General features: G+C 35.6%; 1 protein-coding gene across 1 annotated transcript in view; it reads left to right on the top strand.

Annotated features, from left to right (window-relative positions):
* The window catches only part of THSD7B (thrombospondin type 1 domain containing 7B), a 725,201-nt gene that overhangs the window by 372,319 nt on the left and 331,988 nt on the right, over positions 1 to 20,894 (top strand). The window contains exons 10-11 of the mRNA XM_038565098.1: positions 5,289 to 5,418; positions 8,861 to 8,964. Of these exons, the coding sequence (XP_038421026.1) occupies positions 5,289 to 5,418; positions 8,861 to 8,964 (234 nt within the window). The remainder of the gene's footprint in view (positions 1 to 5,288; positions 5,419 to 8,860; positions 8,965 to 20,894) is intronic.

Below are 20,894 nucleotides of genomic sequence, written 5' to 3' on the forward strand. Positions count from 1 at the left end.
AACATCTGTGTGGGAGTGTTCATTGTGTGTGTTTCTGTGTGTGTGTGCGTGTGCATGTGTGCACGTGTGCACACACACATGCAGTGTGAAGAGAGAAACATTGATCAATGTTCTCTCTGAGTGTGAGGTAAAGGTATCCATTTTATTTTTCCTTTTCTCTTCAGTTTTTATTTCTGGTATTCTAAAATAAAACACTTGGACAACATCCACACAGAAACACACACAATTATACACAAAACCCCACACTTACATACAAATCCTAAAGGTAAGCAATAATTTCCAAATTACAGTGTAACTGGAATTAACTGAGAATGGGAGAAGAAACTTATTCCTAAAGGAATAATTATTTACAAAGCTACCCCACCCAAATGAAGATAGCTTTGTATTATTACACAGAATCGTTTTTATTTTCTTTATTAAGTATAATTGACATATAATAGCCTGTTAGTTTAGGTGTACATAATAGTGATTCAATATTTGTAGCATCATGAGATGATTCCCATGATGTCCAGTTACCATCTGTCACCATATAAAGTTTTTACTATATTGTTCTTTTTTTTTCTATATTGTTAATTGTATTCCTGATGCTGAAAAGTACATCCCCATGACTTATTTATTTACAACTGGAAGTTTGTACCTTGTAATCCCCTTTCCCAATTTCATTGCTGCCCCCCCCCCCAACCCCATCACCCACTTTGGTAACCAATAGGTTGTTTCTTGTATCTACAAGTCTGTTTCTGTTTTATTTTGTTTGTTTGTCTTGCTTTTTAGATTCCACATATAAGTGAAATCATATGATATTTGTCTGTCTGGCTTTCATTTAATATTATGCCCTCTAATTCCTTCCATGTTGTTGCAAATGGCAAGATCTTCTTCTTTTTTATGGCTCAATAATATTCTGTTGTATGTATATATACCACATTTTCTTTATCCATTCATCTCTTGATGGACACTTAGTTTGCTTCCATATCTTGGCTATTGTAAATAATGCTTCAGCAAACACAGTTGTACATAGATCTCTTTAAATTGATATTTTAATTTTTTTTCCAGATAAATACCCCAAAGCAGAATTGTTGGATTGTATGGTAGTTCTATATTTAATTTTCAAAGGAGCCTCCATACTCCCAAACTGGGAATGTTTTCATTCCCAACAGTGCACAAGGGTTCCCTTTTCTCCACACCCTCGCCTGCCTTTGATATTTTTTGTGTTTTTGATAATAGCCAATTTGACAGGAGTGAGGTAATATCTCATTGTGACTTTGATTTGTACTTCCCTGATTATTAGTGATGTTAAACATTGCTTCATGTGTCTGTTGGTCATCTGTATGTCTTCTTTGGAAAAACATCTATTTAAGCCCACTGCTCATGCTTCATTTGTTTTTTTTTGTTTGTTTGTTTTGTTGTTGTTGTTTTGTTTTTTTGTTTTTTTTAATGAAGTTGTATAAGTTCATTATATATTTTGGATATTAACCTCTTATCAGGTATATAATTTGCAGATATCTTCTCTCATTCAATATGTTGTCTTTCTGTTTTTCTGATAGTTTTCTTTGCTGTGCAAGTTTTTTAGTTTGATATAATTCCATTTGTTTATTTTAGCTGTTGTTGCTCTTGCATAACAGACTGGTCCACAAATATTGCTAAGGCTAGTGTCACAGAACTCACTGCCTGTCTTTTCTTCTAGGAGTTTTAGTTTCATATGTTATATTCAAGTCATTAATCCATTTTAACTTATTTTTGTGTATGGTATAAGACAATGGTTCAGCTTCATTCTTTTTCATGTAACTAGCCAGTTTTCCTGACACCATTTATTGAAGAGACTGTCTTTTCCTCATTGTATATTCTTGTCTGTTTTGCCATAGATTCATTGACCATATATGTATGGATTTTTTTTTGTTTCTATTTTATTTCTCTTCTTTTTCATTGATCTATATATCTGTTTTTGTGCCAGTACCATTGTTTTGATTACTGTAGCTTTGTAGTGTCGTTTGAAACCAGAGAGTATGCTTGATTCTTTCACTTTGTTGTTTTTTCTCAGGATTGCTTTGACTATTTGGGATCTTTTGTGGTTCTATACAAATTGTAGGGCTTCTATTCTAATTTCATGAAAAATACCATTGATATTTTGAAGGCACTGAATCTGTAGATTGCTTTGGATAGTATGGACATTTTAACAATAATAATTATTCCAATCCATAAACATGGTGTATCTTTCCATTTCTTTTTGCCTTATTCAATTTCTTTCATCAGTGTCTTAAAGTTTTAAGAGTACAGATCTTCTACCTCCCTGGCTAATTTTATTCCTAGGTATTTTATTATTTTTGATGAAGTTGTAACTGGGATTGTTTTCTTAATTTTTTTTCCTTTCTGATAGTTGGCTGTTCGTGTATAAAAACACAACTAATTGCTGCATGTTAATTTTGTGTCCTGCAACTGTACTGAATTCATTTATTAGTTCTAATAGTTTTTTGGTGGAATCTTTAGGATTTTCTATTTGCGGTATCATGTCATCTGCTGTCCTTTCAGTTTGAAAGCTTTTATTTCTTTATCTTGCCTAATTTCTGTGACTAAAATTTCCAATGCTATGTTGAATTAAAGTGACAAGTGAGCATTTTTGACTTGTTTCTGAACTTAGAGGGAAAATTCTCAGCTTTTTACCATAACTGTCTTAATTATACTTTTTTCTTTTTCCTTTTTAACTTTCTATTTTATACTTCTCACAGGACCTTAAGTACTTTTAGAAAAGGGCCAATTATACAATTCTTCCCTATCATATATATATCTCCTTTGATTTTATTAGCATGTCCTGGCAGGAAACAGGTGGTCCATTCAAATGAGACAACTGGGGAAATTTTAATGAAGGAGTTACTTACAAAAGACTGGGAAGTGTTACTTAAGCTACTAATGGGTGGGTTCAGTACCTGGACTAGTGATATTTAGGAATCTGAAATTTGATAGAAGTGAGAACAAATAGTAGGACTATAGCTGCAGGAGAGGCCCACTCCATAGAAGCCATGGCTTTTGGTTGAGGTAGAGAACAAACCGAGGTGATCTAGATGAAATCTGGTGGAATAAATTCCCTTATCTTTCTCTCTTCTTATCTTATATCCTTATATTGTTTGTCTTATCCTTTTATTGGCCAAACCCAACCAGAAGCCAATAGACAAGGGAGTCACTGATACAGTCCTCCCATGAACAGTTACCTGAATAGACAGCAGATTTTTAAAAAGCAGGGGGATAGATCTATAAGTAAATGGAAAAGAAACATCTGCTTAACTTAGAGTTCAAGCTCATGAAATATGTAAGTATTTGGTTTCCTCTTCTTCCCATAATCTTATTAAAATAATGGAAATGAATTGTAAAAGTAAATTGTAAAACTCCTTGTTAAAAAAAAATAGAGAGGACCATCAGTGGATGAAAGATCTAAACTCATTTATGAAAAACTTAATAGACAAGACTAAAGAGCAGAGAAAGTGGTGACGCAGCACAGGAAGCCATGACCTAACTTATCAGGAATATGGGTGGCAAGAGAAGAGGAAGCTCATCTACCCATAAAGACTCTTTAGGATGGTGGTGGCTGGTCTGACAGAGGGCAGGAGTGAGGAGTGGGACTGGGGAAAAAAATGAGCTATTTAAAGTCTTTAAAATAACCCTTAGAGGCATAAAAATGGTGATACAATTATAGACAATTGAAAGGTGGTGCAAAGTAAAGTACCATCAATTATAGCAGAAAGTCAATAAATGATGTCTAAAATTAATGAATCAAGAAGCAATGGCATAAGCTTATTATGTATAGATTTGGAGATAACCACAGAAGAACCATATAGATTTTGAGTTGTTCTGGAAGGAGGGCAGGGAATGGGTTGTGGGTCAATTGTTTCTCACTGTAAGTCTTTGTACTAATGATTTAAAAACAAAACATGTGAATATATAATTTTAATGAAAAGTCTTTTTTTTTTTCCTTTTGTCACACTCCACTTAGTTTACTGGTTTTCTAGAAGTTGAAGTTTCCTCTTAATATGTTTAAGTCCCTTATCTGTCCCAAACCTACCAATTAATTCTATTTCCTCCTACATCACCCCTTCTCTTCATTCTTTGTAACCCTCCCCCAGCTTGTACACACTCAGAAGTCAAATGCACACAGTTTTCATCTGAATGCAGCTACATGTCTTTCCCTGTGAATTCTATGCACTCATTTATGTCTCAGCAGAGCTTTTTCTCAAACTTTCCTTGGCCCAAAATGCTTCAGCCTTTTTTTTTTTTTTCAATTAAGATTTCAAGTCCCAGAATAAAATCTGCCTCCTCCAGGAACTGTCTGGTTTCCAGAAACAAAGATGATTACTCTTTCTTCTATATTCTCATAACACTGCACACTGTTGATGTCTTCTTGCTCTATTGATGTCTTAAACTTATTGTATTTCTGTGTGTCTCCTTCTCTTTCTTTTTAATTTTAAGTTCAAGAATTTGTGTATTTATATCTAGTGCAAAGTTCCACATGGTAATTGAAATAGTTGTAACTGTGATTGGCTTTTATTGTTGTTATTGATTCAGAAGGTATCCAAAGATTATGAGATGAGTGCCCCAGCACATTAAACTGAACATTGGCTATCTTTATTGAGGTGCCTATTAATGCTTCTCCTTTTCAGCCGAACCAGAAAGTAGACAATATTTTGTTCTGTTATAATTTTCATGCCTTTTCCCTAAATTCAACTATATAATATGGTTTCAGGTTATGAGGAATAAGAAGTATAAGAAACCAATATCCATAAATAAATAAATTCCTAATGTCTTAATTTTAATGAGTAGTTGCACTGTAAAGAGTCACCCATAGAGGGAAGGGCCTTGCTGGAGGGAAGGAATTCTTCCTAGTAAAACTCTAAGCCCTTGAGCTATTGTTTTGAGATCAAAGAGGATTTCTGGGGTTCCTCAGATTATGCTATGTAACTCTATAAATTCTGATTAATTTAAAGCATAATAAGACAATCTTTGCATATTACAACAAATTTTGAAATCACAATTATTAAGTGTTAACTATCTCATGGGAGTAAGATTGAGTATAATATGAAGTATTAACTCCTGGTCTTTGCTTGTTATTTTTGTTCCCTAAGTAGCCTTAACACATATTCTTCATTCGTTCGTTTCCTTCCTTCCTTCCTTCCTTCCTTCCTTCCTTCCTTCCTTCCTTCCTTCCTTCCTTCCTTCCTTCCTTCCTTCCTTCCTGTGACTAACCCTGGATTTCCCCCTGCATCCACACAGAAGTGCACTATAATTGTATTTTTCCTTTACTTTAGGAAATGCCACAGTAAAACAGTCCCGATACAGGATTATCATCCAGGAAGCAGCCAACGGAGGTCAAGAATGCCCAGATACTTTATTTGAAGAGCGAGAGTGTGAAGATATTTCACTGTGCCCCATGTATCGGTAATTAGTTACCTTTTATTTTTAAAAATTTTAAAAGATTTTATTTATTTACTCATGAGAGACACACAGAGAGAGGCAGAGACACAGGCAGAGGGAGAAGTAGGCTCCCTGCAGGGAGCCCAGTGTGGGACCCAGTCCCTGGACTCTGGACTCCAGGACTATGCCCTGAACTGAAGGCACTCACTCAACCTCTGAGCCACCCAGGTGCCCCTTAGTTACCTTTTAAACTAATTATTTTTATTTTTTTTGTATAAATCATGACCTATTTTCTTTGTGTAGTTTATGATTTTTAGTGAGAGGTAAGATGAGATAATGTTTATCTTTAATACCTCAATATTTTCCCCTCTTATTTTGAATATATTTTGAGGGAGTAAAGAATATGAAAGCTTAATTAACAGAAAAAAAAAGAAAGAAATTTGTTTTGATTTTAAGTGAACTGCTGGAGTTCTGGCACCGAGGCAATCAATTTTAAGGATTAGGATCCAAAGAGATTCAGCATAAAGTCTTTACCTGGAAAACAAACACATATAATTTACCTTATTCTATTGGTTTCATCTTAAAGCCTTTAATCAAGAACTAAGAACAAATATGTACTTTTAAAATAATTATTTACTTTTATTCCAAAAAAATTGGTTCTTAATTTTTGTCATGTGTACATTTAAAAAAAAAAATGTACTTAGAAAAAAAAAAGTTTGACCTGTGGATAAAATTTAAAAAAAAAGAAAATGACTTTTAAAATATATATGTTACGTATATCTTCCCTCTTGACAAGTTGGTTATTATTATTTATAAAAGCAATGCCTGAGATCTGTGTGATTAGTCATTAATGTCCATTCTTTTAATGTTGGATTGAAGCATTGCTTTAAAGTACATCTGGATTGAATTCACTCACTGCTGAGTTTTACTGATTTATAAATAAAGAAAAAACAAAAAACAAAACAACAACAAAAAAAAATTGTCTTAAAACTCACATAGTAATCAGCACACTTAAAAATGCCGTAGCAAAAATGCCTAGTGTTTCTCCTGATTATTTGAGAAACTATTATCTTAAAGCTATAAAATTCAAGGGCTAATTTGTTCAGGAAAACAAAGTTATTTTTCTTTTTCCTTTTCTCTCCTTCTCGCTCTCTCTCTTTTTTATTTTTTTTAAAGAAGACTCCTCACATTAAATGGAGTGTCACTGAAGAGTCTAAATTACCATCAATTTTATTATCTTTTATTCTCATTGTATGTATCTAACAGCCAGTTTAAAGAGGACATATAAACACTGCGAACATGCCCAGACCACCAGTTTTCCTTCATTAACCACAGGGGTGCTGTGGAAACACTGTCAATATTCATCCTTTTGGATCAGATATAAATATTGAAACTTCTGAGCCCATCAGAGAGCTCTTGGGGAAAGTAGCCAATTGAAAGAAATAGCCAAATCAAATGTTATTAGACATTTTTATCAATCCAGGGCTATTATAATCAGAGAAAAATCCTAGAAGTTATTAGTGAGATATTTTTTTTTTCCTTTCTATGGTCCACTCTCTTTACTTTCTGGTTGCACTTCATTTTAGCCACTCATGTTTGAACATGTTTCCATCATTGACCTCCTACAATTTTCCCCAGAAACCACTTTTGCTGTGTCTGGATTGTATCATTGTATCATTTCTCTTGATGCCTAGTTTAATATGCATACAGGTTATCAGCATGATTCTCTGCTTTTTAGTAAAACACCCTTGAATTTTAAGCACCATGGTTCCAATTTAGTTTTTGCATCCCTCCTCATTGATGTGTTAGGTAGGTAAGACCTTTATCATTATCTTCTGATTCTTCTTTTTGACTCCATTAAGGTGACATATTCACATGTTTCACAAGTTAAAACAGAATCAAAATGTCTGTAGAAATTTTTCTGTGAATTTGAGCATCTCTGAACACATTTAATTAATAAGCAAAAGGGAAGACAGTATGGTGATGTATCCTTACATAGAATTGATGGTGGGGCCAAGAGTCTATAGCTGAACATCCAGGGTTTTAGGAGGGAAAACTGGCCTGCTGAGTTATGGAATATCATACATTTCACTTAACCACTCTGAGCCCAAGTTTATCATTCCAAAACTGTGTTTAATGAGAGTACTAAAATTCATTCTATTTCAGTTTATGGAGCATACTAAACAACACTGAGCTCCATAGTCTCATTTTGATGTAGAAAGCCTCAGTAAACTTAAGATATCTGAATGAGTGATTCATCCTATTGAAAAATTGGACTAAAACCCCTTGCCATTTCAATTTCTGTATTTTGGAATTATACTCAATGAATCTATGCATATACAAAGTAAATTTACAGTTATTTAAAATTAAGGGGTGATTTCTTTAAATGATAAGTTTTTATGTTTAGCTGTTTCTCAATTTCTCTAGAATTTCTCAACTAGTCCCAATATAGAGGCCACTTGAGTGAGGTCAATGATTTTACATATATAATTAACCAGCTTTGCAAGATGAAAAAATTCTAGGGATCTATATATATCAATTATTTCATTTGCAAAACTGGTCAATAATATTTTTGCTTCATGTTTCTGTTTCATTTTTTTTGAAGTAGCATTTCTATCAGAGGTATTGGCTCATATGAAAAAGTGTGAAAATATACTAAGGAAGGAGCAGAATCTGTGGTTACACTTACGGTTTGGGTTTTCTGGTACATTCTCAAGGGATGGGTTTAAGGATACAAGTCACTCTGTCCTGTGGGTCATAAAATAGGAAGTTTTGTATACCTGAGGAAGGAAAACAGTGAAAATCCACAAGACTTCCTTAGAAAATATTTTCTTTGAGGAAGAGAAATATTGACAATTCATCAGAAGTGGATCCATTCCTCTTCCATGAGGCGAGCTATCACATAAGATAGGTCCCTTCAACTCCGCCTTCCCTTATGACTTTTGAAATTTCTGAGTCACCCTAAAGTCTTAGAAAACATCTTACAAAAATGTCTTGAAGCAGATCGAGTGTGACGGTTTGCACCCCAAACTTTCAGATGTTCAAGCCTTGATTCTCTAAAGCACCAATGTGTCGGACAGAGGGATTTTTCTTTTTCTTCCTTTTCTTCCTCTTCCTCCTCCTCCTACTTTTTTGGATAGTTTTAAGCTCAGAGGAGGGTAAACCTAGATTTAATCTCTGCTTTTAAAGATTTTTACTGCCCCTTTGCTCTATAGAATATAGCTTTTATGGAAAATGTCCACATTTTAAAAAATAGAAATATTGCATTAACCATCAATCTAGGGTAGAGTAGACTACTATCCTCCCAACTGTATCCCAGGGATCCATTGTATGACATTGGTTTTAAATCTGTTTTTATTGAATTAGTGTTTTTGTGCTTTTGGATTTCAAATTCATTTATTTAGTGTATTTCTTTTGTACATTTGCCATGGTAAAATTTTTAGCCTGCTGTTCTTTGTAATCACAGGTGGAAGCCACAGAAATGGAGCCCTTGTATCTTGGTTCCAGAGTCTGTCAGGCAGGGGATAATGGGCTCTAGTGAACCCTGTGGAAAGGGGGTACAAACAAGAGGTAAGAGAATTTTGAAACAGTTTTTCTGTTACAATATAACTTAAAATTATGTTATTCTTATAAGCTATTGCTTATTTTATATTTGAATAATTAGGATATTATTGGATCAAATTATTTATATTTATCAGTATTTGAGTTTTTGGTGTTAGGTAATATTGATATTATACCATTTTCTTTTTACCATTTTTTAACCATAACCAGCTTGTGTGTCTAAGGACTAATGCAATGGAAGCAGGTGTCTCTTCTCAGTCATTTGCATATTTCAATGCTTATGTTCCAAACATATGTTGGACGTGATCCAAGGAATGAAGACTATATCTATGATTAGACCCAACAGTATACATTGCATTTTTAGGTGCTCCTTTAATATTCATTAAATGAATTAAGGATAATTGAATAAATAGAGTAATCTTAATAATTATGACTTAAATATAATTGTTATATACGTTCTTACTATGCCTTCTTATAATACACATAGAAAGGTATTATTTAAACTCCTGGAAGACATTGCAAGTAGGCATCTGGATTAAAGTAGAAGTGCTTTTAATTATCAATGCCAAGGTGTGACATCAAAAAAAATCTCTGAAAAGCAGAGACTCATCAGACTGCTTACTTTTCTGTTTCATTCATAATCCAGGTACCAATCAAATGAGGCTTGTTAAGAAGTGTCTTACTCTTAAATCTAACCACTTTGTTGTTAAAGGGATTTTTGTAGCAAAATCAGACCTTTTGGAACTAACTGCATTATGCTGGCTTTATAGTTTTTTCTAAAAGGCGTATTTGGAATTAAGTGTCTTTATCTATTGGTCAGGACCAGTAATCTATCCCAGCCAGCACAAGAACTCCCTGTTTTATCTGTTGATTCAAGCTGTGAGGAGTTTACCATGGCTAGGTGGCAGTCTTAACTTCCAGGTCAATAGAATCTTGTCTCTTAGTGGAAGCATTGCTTCCTTTGGAACAAAGACGTATAGGGCAGCAGAACATAAGATTGCAGGAGACAGGAAGCAAACATTTTACCAGTGAGTCACCAGAGGTTATAGTGAGTTATGCCACTCCTATTCATTCCCTCCCCTTGATTCCTGGACCTATAAATCCTGCCTAGGGGGGAAATGGTACCAAAAATCAGGTGCTGATTTAGAGCCTATACAGCCTTCTGTTAAACTTTGTCTCAGCCCTGCAAGGTATTGTCACCTGAATGATATTGTAATTGAGTCTACAAGACCTTCCTAGCACTCTTTCAAGCCAGCTGCTTCAGGATTGTGGGAGACATAGTAAGGCTAGTGAATTCCACGAGGATGGGCCCACTGCAGCACTTTTATTTGTTGTGAAGTGAGTTCCTGTATCAGAAGCAATGCTGAGTGGTATACCATGACTATGGACAAGGCATTCTGTAAGTTCATGGATGGTAGTTCTGGCAGAAGTATTGTCTGCAGGGAAGGAAATACATATCCAGGATAAATATATATTTCAGTAAGAATAAAACATTACCCATCCTATGATGGAAATGGTACAGTGTAATCAACTAACCACCATTTAGCCAGCTCACCACTCTGGGGAGTGGTACCATATTGAGGACTTAGTGTTGCTTCCTGCTGCTGGCGTATTGGGCACTCAATGATTACCATAGTCAGGTTGACACTGGTGAGTGGAAGTCCGTATTGCTGAGCCTGTGAATAACCTCCATTCCTGTCATGATGACTACTTTGTTCATGAATCCATTTGATGATGACAGGAGTAACTGGATAAAGAGGGATGACTAAGGTGACTAGTATCCATAGAACAGATCATCCTATCCATTTGACTATTAATATATTCCTCTCCTGAAGTCACTCTTTGATGAGCATTCACATGGAACTCAAATTTGATCACATTGTTTCCCCCAAAAAACAGAGGTCTGTTTAGATAACCCTTCCACAGATTTCCTTGTCACCAACTTTCCAGTCGTGTTCTTTCCAAGACCCTGACCATAGAGCAAAACCATTGGCCTCAGGCCGTGAATCTGTGTGTAATCACATATCTGGCCATTTCTCCTTCCAAGCAAAGTGAACAACCAAATATACTGCTTTACATTCTATACACTAGGAAGATTTCTCTTTATCTCAGAAAGGGGCTATAGTGCTATAGCTGTCCATTTTGGGATTGTGCCTAGATATTATGCAGAACCATCAGTAAACTAGGCTGGATTCTTCTCTTCTTCCATCAACTGATTGTAGGGAACTCTCCATGAGGCCATAGGTACAGACTGGGAGAGAGCAGGTGCTGAAGCAGAAGCGAAGACCATGGACATTTTCCCACTTATTCATATAAACTTACTTATGCCATCAGGGCCTGTGTGGGCTAAATCATCTATATACCATTTTCCATTTGATGATGACTTACGTTGTGGCTTGGTGGATTAAGTAACATCCAGTTTATGAAGGCATATGGGTTGCATGATAATTTGGTGGCCCATGATTAAGCCTTCAATCTCTACTAAGGCACAGTATCAGACCAGAAGCTGTTTTTCAAGGAGAATGGTTATCTGCAGTAGATGGCAGGGCTTGGCTCCAAAATCCTAGGACCTGTCCTGCAGTTACTTATAGAAGCCTCTAAAGGCTGCAATCAGTGTTCCTGTCTGTTACCGATACTTGAGTGGCATTGGATCTGCTGGATCATATGGCCCAAGAGGCAGAACAGTATGCGCAGTAGCCTGAATTGTTATAGAGGTTTTTCTCATTCTGGGACCTGCTTAAAATTAACAGCGTTTTGAATCTCTTAGTAAATAAGATGGTCTAACACACTTGAATAAGTAATATGTTGCCTCCAAAATCGAAAAAGACCCACTAGGAGGGGCCAGATGCAAAATCATAATCTTTGATAGAAGGGATATCTTCATGTGCCCTATACCACTGAACTTCTAGAAATTTTCCCTGAGGTAGAAGGCCTCTGAATTTTTTCAAATGTATTTTTTACCCTCTTACCAAAATGTCTAAAGTAGTTGCTACTTCTTTCTCACTTGATCCATTCAGAGTGATGTCATTAATGTAATGGACTAGTATGCTATCTCATCGAAGGAAAAGACAATCAAGATCCCCACAGAACTAAATTATGAAATAGGGCTGGAGAGTCGATATACCCCTAAGATAGGATGGTAAAATGTGTTGCTGGCCTTACCACCTAAAAACAAACTGTTTCTCTTGGTCTTAATTATCTTCAAATATAGCAATATGTGGGATTAGGACTTTGACATAGGAATTTTGGGTCACTTCAGTTTATGACAATTACACTCAGAAATGATGTCCCTCTCAGAATATTTATAGATGTGAATTTGATTGGCAAGTTAATTTCATTCAGGACTTCTGTGAAGCTAGATAGTGACTATGTAAATTAAGAGAAGGGACCACCTCCTTAAAACATTTTACTTCCATATATCAGAAAATTATTGTAATAATATGATCTTGTAATTATAAGACTACTTTCTACTGAAAAATTGTTATAACACATCTAGGTCAGCAATATCTCTAGGAATTAACTTCTTTAAAAATGGCACCTTTGTGTGGTGCATGACTTTACTCTGTATGGTGGCCTAGATCTTGAAACTTTGATACTAGTATAGCCTAATGGTTGGTTTTTTAAAAAAAATTTTTTTAAAGATTTTATTTATTTATTCATGAGAGACGCAGAGGGAGAGAGAGGCAGAGACACAGGCAGAGGGAGAAGCAGGCTCCATGCAGGGAGCCCAATGTGGGACTCGATCCTCGGTCTCCAGGATCACACCCTGGGCTGAAGGTGGCACTAAACTGCTGAGCCACCCAGGCTGCCCTGGATTTCAATTTAAATGGATTCTAGCTGGAGACTTCACAGTCCCTTAGACTAGGCAGGTAATCTACTTGAGTTTTCTCTAAATGGACACCAATATTAGAAGATTTCTAGTGTTTATCTTTTTTTTTTTAATTTTTATTTATTTATGATAGTCATACAGAGAGAGAGAGAGAGAGAGAGAGAGAGGCAGAGACATAGGCAGAAGGAGAAGCAGGCTCCATGCACCGGGAGCCCGACGTGGGATTCGATCCCGGGTCTCCAGGATCGCGCCCTGGGCCAAAGGCAGGCGCCAAACCACTGCGCCACCCAGGGATCCCTCTAGTGTTTATCTTTTGGAAAACTTATACTTTTAAAGTAGTGGACTGGGTATCCATTTTTTTTTTTTTTTTTTTTTTTTTTTTTTTTTTACTATTTTAAGATAGTGAAGCAAAGACATCTCTACTTCATCTTTTCTCTAAAATTACTTCAAAACCAGCAAGGAAGATGTGAAACAATAAGAAAAAAATAATGTCCAATTAGATTTCTTTTATAAAACTATTCCAGAGAACAAGCAGCACAATAAACTCACCTTCAAGTAAACGAGGAGCCATCTGTAACCTCAATCATAATATGTGGTTTAGAAAGTGAATGGAGAAAAGGTAAAGTAACTTTGCAGAATGAAATTATGCCAAAGTTTTGGCAGGAAAGAAGGTGTGGGGGCTGAAGAGAAACAAGGTGATTTGTCATGTAGAACTCCAGAAAGTTCCCACATTCTACGGAAGGAAGTGTGCAAGTATATGTGTTGTTGGAGTGGTGGGATGGGCAAGGCTTTTGAAAGTCTGATTAAAGATCAGTCAGTGGTGTCACCCCTCTTCCTATTTTGGGGGAGCCTAGAGGTTTATTCTCTGGGGATACAAAACCAGAGGAAATGTGTACTTTGGACAACCAGCTGAGGAGAATGGAGGTAAAGGCCTAGTCTCAAATCGGGAAGATAATAAAGTCCAAATAAGGAATTAAGAGATGCTCAGTTCCCTTCTTTCACCTGCTTTAGTATGCTAGCCAGGTGGCTTTTATACTTTTCAGTCCCATGGATGCCCTATCAATCTAAAAAACACTTTAAATTTAAATTTCTCTTTGAGGAGTTTTTGAATCACAGAGGAAGCATGAATTTAGACCATAAAATCATGGAAAGGCTAGCTTGGAGTTATAAATTCTCACAAGAGATTTTCCCTCCCGTCACCATCCAGTGTTCGATTTTAGATATGCAAGTGGCCTTGTCAGGGCATTTTGCTTTGCATGTTTATCTCTACTTCACTCTTACACTGAGGGCTAGCCTCTGTCATCATCATTTGTGGTATGGAGCCTTTGATAAGATTCTCCATAGCAGAACCATGGACATGACAATAGAAATTGGGGTCTCCAAGGTTTGGTAGAAGCCCTCAGGATAAATTTGTCTTTTTGCTTACCTTGCATGCCAAGCTTTTACGTTGTCTTGTGCTTCATGGGTTTTATTTGGGGGCAGCCCAACAATACACTTAGAAGATATACATTTTATCTAATTTTTTGTTTTTTTCATTTGAAAGATCTTTTATGATTTTTAGGCCATTATATTACTCAAAACAGTAATACTCCTTGTTTTATACCATTCTTTGCCTTGGTGACCTGGTTAATAGATTTACAGTAAGAATATATTTATATAATACTCTCATTTTAAAAAAAAAGGAAAATAGAAGGGCAAGTAGAATTACAACTGGAGTTAAATGTCTACACCATCTCCAAGGAAGTGGGCATTTGGGGTTCCAATATCCTAGCTGCCCCATACTTTAGGGTGAGCCACAGATTCTCTCAGTCCAGCTTCCTGTACTTAATGTGAATAAAGAAGGTGTGGTAGCTTAGCTTTTATGGCAAATGAAAACATAAAAGTAATAAACTTACATATTCTAACACCTTGATGAAGCTGCCCTTAAAAGAGTACAATGTGAGTAATAGAAAAAGGTAAAGGTGCTGCCATTCCTAGAAGAGGACTGAATCTGTCTGTAGACTGATACACTCTGATTCTTAGTGCACTATTCACAGGGAATATTTTAAAACTGGCTAATGGCCTCGCCAGTGTGTTTCTTTTGGATGGTACTTTCTTCTTACTCGTAAGCTTGTGCGAATTCCCTGTCATAGTTAGGGACTGGATGTAGATAGCCCTCCACCAGATGCAGGGTGGGTATTGCAGGTTAAAGTTGTCCTAAGATATCCTTGACTTCCATTAAGTGCCTGAATTCTCTGGTTTGTTTTCACCTAACACTGTTTATGTGGACCAACGGAGGCAGAACTCTTTTCTCTATCAGATCTTTTTGTTCTTCTTTAATTGGTTTTTGTCCTGTGAGAGGCACAGTCTTCTTACACAGTAGTTTTGGTGGAATCAGTGTTTTCTTTGCATCCAAAAGATCTCTTTAAAGAAAGGTCTTTGTTAGGAAAAAAAAAAAAAAGGGGCAAAATAATCCACTATCAAAATGAGTTTTGATTTATCTCTATTCTTAAAGAGGGAGATACAACAACAACAACAACAACAACAACAACAACAACAAAAAAACATACATTTTGAAATAAAGAAGTGATTATGGCCTGTTGATAAAATGTTGAAACAGCCGGTCATGCTCTTCTTTCTGATGCCAAGTATCCTTACATTTTAAGAAAGGAAGAGAGTATCTCAGGATAATTGACCTTTTTATTCTTCATATGGAGAAAGTCAGAGTCACTTAACCTTATAGCTCACGTTTAGTCTCTGTCATATTTATTTCCATAGATGACAACAAGAAAAAAATAAATCATTTCAGAAGATTCAGAGAAGACAAATATATAGGTTTTAACAGTGACTGAGCAATAAAGACAGAGAGAGTCTTTATTATTTTTGTTTTATTTTTGGTATGAGAGGAGGAAGTGGAAAGCTTGCTGGGAAAGAAAGTGGAGTTACTTCTTCTGTTTAATTCAGGATGACCAAAATGAGCTATGAATTGGGGACATGTCCAGAGGAGAATGGGTATATGTGGGGCGGGTTACTGTCAGTTCCTGGGTATATGTGGGGCGGGTTACTGTGCCTGCCTTGGGAACTACTTCCACAGATGTAAATGTCTCTTAAATGGGGGAAGGACATGTGGTGATATTTTTATAGCAATTTCAAGAAGGGAGAGCATGATACCACTTGAGATCCCTAATCAAGTTTTCAGGCTAGACAGTGAATGACACTTTTATCAATAACTTGTGGTATCATTTTTAATAATTGCTCATCTCACAGGAAAAAGTAATCAGACCCCATTATTCTTTGTATTAAAGATCATTCTTGGAGTGATTTCTAACTTCAGTTCTGACTTCAAAACCAGAATAATAAGGTAGAGGACATCATGGTTTTTTTTTCTATTATTTTTAATCTGTCTTATTAATTAGCACCTGATTCAAAAATAGTTATAAATATTTTAAGGAACTATAAACATCTCCTCTAAATATACTTTTTTAAGTGTGAAAATACAAGGAGGATCAGGTTAGAATGTAGAAGTTAAATTGACAGTATAGGGCAACTCTCTAAAATATCCTCAGATTTTAACAGAAGAATGGGTTTTATAATACCATAGGCATTGGTTTAGAGAGGAAAGTGTGAAACTTCTAGCAAAGATTGCATTTTTACATAAGTGAATAATAATTCTAGGAGTTATTTTTCATTTCCTTTTCATGTTTTAGGATAAGATTAGCTTTGGAGCTTTCATGGTTGCTGCAGGTAGAATGTGCACATTTTTAAAAATTGGCAATAAATTAAAAATAAATATTAAAGGAGGTGAGTGACCTAAGGCAGGATGCTTTAGTAACAGAGTGTTAACTAAGTGTGGATTCAGAGATGTTGTCTTTCACCAGCCTCTCCATTTTTTAACATGAGAAGCTATAAGTACAAAGTAGCTCTGAAGTCACCTGCTCACATCCCTAGTAGGTATTTATTTCCCTGATGAAATGGGTCACTGAGATGGCGATGGGTAGGGGTTCATTTTTTTCTTTTCATTTGAGTAATGAAATCATTTGCCAAACTAGGAGCAATGATTTTCTCTTCTGACTGCATGACTCTCAGCTACAGTACTATCTTCCCTTTAGGAATGTTAATATGAATTTCAAAGTCTACTGCAAACTGTGTAAATGTAATAGGATTATACTTCTCTTGTCCAGTACCAGAATTCAGTCTTTTCAAATAGATGTGAATCTCCTGGCTTCCCTTAGCGCTCAGGTTACTAAGGTCAAGGTATTCATTTCTGGTTATCCCAGGAGCTATCGTAGGCTTGTATCAGAAAGAAGTAATGTTTTTACATTTTTATTTGCATTTCTAAAGAAAACAGAAACTCCTGCACTCCTTCTGGGAGCAGCAAAAGGAGGAGGAGCTCCTACTTGCTCTAGAGGCTCTGAAAACTAACAGAGAAGCATCAGAACTCAGACAAGCCACTAACTACTCTGAATTCAAGTAGATACAAAAGTTGCAAAACAAGTGCCGTTTTTGGTCAACCAGGGTTTGAAGGATTCACATGGTGGGACAAAAACCAATCTTTTGCATGAGGAATGAAATTTAAAAACCTATTAACATCGATTAAACTCAATAGGTTCATAGAAGGATCAACCTCATAGCAATATATTGAAAGTAGGAACTGAAACTAAGAAGTCTGAGGTTCATTGAGGCTTTTAATTACGAAGGGTTCTGAAAGCCTCTACCAGAATCCTGACTTTAGGAATGTATTAGGACTGTATATAAAAAGCATTTAAGAAAAAGAAAAAATCAGTGGTACTTAGTTGCCAAAGGTATATAGAGAGCAAAGGACATTGATGAATTAAAAGATTCAGTAGTTCTAGACCAATGAGAATGAGTGATATTGACAAGAAATTTGACATCACTTCTAGAAAAATAGTGTATATTTTGAAATTGTCTGCATAAAGGTTGTAGTTGATGCCAGTTCTTTCCAGGAGAAAGGACAGAGAAAGAGTAGAGGCCTAAGACCTAGAGGCAATCTCATGTGATGAAAAGAACTTTCTCTTCGGAATGTGAAGGACGTTGGCTCAAATCACAGTTTTGCCACTCACTACTTGTGTGAACTTGATCAAGTGATATGACTTACCTAGGCCTCAATTTTCCAACCCACAATGAGAATAATGATTCCAGTTTCTTGCTGGAAACTGCTGCTTTTACCAGTATTTATGGTTGCTCAGAATGTGTTCATTCCCTCCCCCCTTTCAAAGCTTGTGTTGATAGGAATATTTCAGATCCAAGGAGAATGTGAATATTGTAAAACTTAGGGGAAATTAGTGGAAAGATTAATTGATTACATGAAACAAAAAAGGCTCTTCTGTGACCATATGACCTTCCTCTTAAAACTTCTCCATGAAGGATTAGCATATTGAAGTCTTTTAGAAATGATGCAGTGAGGACATCTATTTCTTTTTTTCTTTTTAGCAGAGAATTTGCCCAAATCTATTTGTCCACAGATGGTATTTTTCATAAAATACCAAACAACATTTTTTTATGGTATTGAGAAATGTAGGTACTATATCATAAAAATCACACAGGGGAAATTTTAAAGAAATATGTATGTAGTCTTGCCAAATATTTTAGAAATAATTGTGTAAACAGAAATGAGAGGAAGGATTTGACAACTGATGAGGATGTAGCTGAATATTCACAGTCTAATCTCAGTGAAGTAATTGTAGATGAAAAAAAATCATAGTTTTGAGACCAGGGTCTAAAAGGAAATGGATATTTCATGGATGAACTTGCAGAGTGTTTGCCAAAGAAAAGAAGGAAAGAAATAGCATTATAGCTTAGGGTTCAAAGAGCACAAATGGACTACCTTACACAAATATGAAGAAAAAATAGAAATAAATGGTTAAAGAAATATACTACAGAGTGAGAATATATGAATGTGAGTATGATTCTGGAGGGGACGCAACTGAATGGAGAGAGAAATTCGGGAGTTAGAAAGAAGAATCCTTTTTTCCTTAATTCTAAACTCTAAAGGAAAATATCAAGACACAGATGCAGAAGCAGTGAGGAAGAAAGATGAAAGTGTTTTCATAAAATGACTTTCCTGGTAGTCATCTATGATCTTCTAATTTTAAGTCCTGTATATATTTGAATTGTATATATATCCAGAGGGTCTCCTTTTCTTTTTTGAGACTCCCCATGTCCACTCCGAGGTCCCAATTTTCTCCTGGTGCCTCTCTGCCTCTCTTGAATATTTAGATTCTAATCTCTAAGCCTGACTTTTCTACTTCTATCCAAACCTTATATGGCATCATTCTTCATACTTTCCTCTTTGCTTTTGTTCTTGCATCTGTGGTGTCTGTCTGGAGAACCCTAACTTTCTCTAGAACTTTAAGCTTGATTTTTACCATTCATCTACAAAAGAGTTTCATTGGCTGGCCCTTTCCCATTCAAAGCCATTACTATATGCCTTAAATATTCTCCTAACCTTATATTCTCTTTTACTTCTCTCATCATTGTCTCCCGGAGCCCCACCAGATAGCCATTGCCCAAATGACACTTATCATCCATAAAGCATTCATTAATGTCAAGCCTCTTCTTCAGCCTAGAAATCTTTATATCTTCCTCCACTTGTTCAGTCCTACACTTCCTAGTCCCATCTCAGATATTATTTCCTTCCCCACATAATTCCATTCTTCCAGTTATAGACATTTTCAAGTGTACACTCCCTACTTACTCATAATTTATGTGTTATATTATGCCTTCAGTGGCTCCCTTATTATACATTTCAGCCCCCAGAATGCAGAAATGTACCTTATTCATCTGTGTATCACCAATGCTTCCAAATCACCCTATACTATGTGGTGAACAACTAATAATTGTTCAGTAAATGTTTGCTAAACAGTTACTACTTTGTGTACTAGAATAAGAAGTTCAGAATATTGGTCAAAATACGATGAGTAGAAGAACACATAATTCATGTGTGCTTTTATTCTGTCAAGGCAAAATCAGAAAGTAAGACATATTAAAATTGCTATTGCAACAAATTTTATCTATGCTTCAATCAAGAAATAAAGGAACCATGTGCTTATGGGAGTTTAATCTCCTAGAGAGTAGAGTCTGTGTCACCTTTACTCTATAGTGTGCATATTTTACAAATTGTTTCAAAAATATATTTCTTATGTAAGATAATCAGATGATGATAAAATATCATACAACCTGATTCTCCGATATTGGGATCATGAATTAAATTTGTGTACTTATCATGTTCCTCTCCAGGAACTTACATGAAAGTGGAAGGATTTTTGTCCCTTACCTACAGCAGAGCACCAGAAAGTGTTACTTCACTTTCTCTAAAGTGTTGATTTTCCACCTGTGGTGAATTTTCCCCCCTATGTGTGGGGTGTGTGTGTGTGTGTGTGTGTGTGTGTGGACATTTGGCAACATCTGGAAGCATTTTTTATGGTAAAGACTGGAAGGCAGGAGGTACAGTTTGACTTGGTCGCGGCACATCATTAGTGCCGAAGTTGAGAAATTCTACTTCTAGGGCCAGAAGTATAGTGTTAGCTTCATTTTCTTATGATTAAACAGATATAATTTTAAAATACCTTTTTCATTTAAGGGACTAATCAGAATGCTTCACATATAAATAATTCTTACAAATTGTGCTGAGGTTAATAAGCTAATTGGTTAACTGCGTGTATAGCTGTAAAATAATTACAAATGCAATTTAAGCCAGAGTCATGCTAAAGGCATTTTTAAAGAACTGATTTTGATGTGTAGATTGAGAGTAGTTAAGAATTTGCAACTGGATGGAAAATGGTAATAATGACAGTTACAAAACTGCAAACTCATAATTAAATACTGAAGTACTCATGCAGATTTGAGTACTCTGTTCTTATCAGCAACTTCCCCTTGAAAGTCTGGATTTTGGAGTGACACGAGTGGTATAATTATACCTCACATAAAGAATATTTATTCTGTGTTTATATTTTGGAAACTGCTAATTTTAACTTGTAATGGTAAAACTGTAATCATCTATTCAACTGTTAACACCGTTGGCATTTGTTATATATACTTTCTTCCTTGTATTGCTAGAGGAATAACACTGTCACCACAACTTTTTATCTCCTAATATTTTTTTCCAGATGAG

The sequence above is a fragment of the Canis lupus genome, chromosome 19, assembly GCF_011100685.1.
Source record: "Canis lupus familiaris isolate Mischka breed German Shepherd chromosome 19, alternate assembly UU_Cfam_GSD_1.0, whole genome shotgun sequence".
NCBI classification, from domain to species: Eukaryota; Metazoa; Chordata; class Mammalia; order Carnivora; family Canidae; genus Canis; species Canis lupus.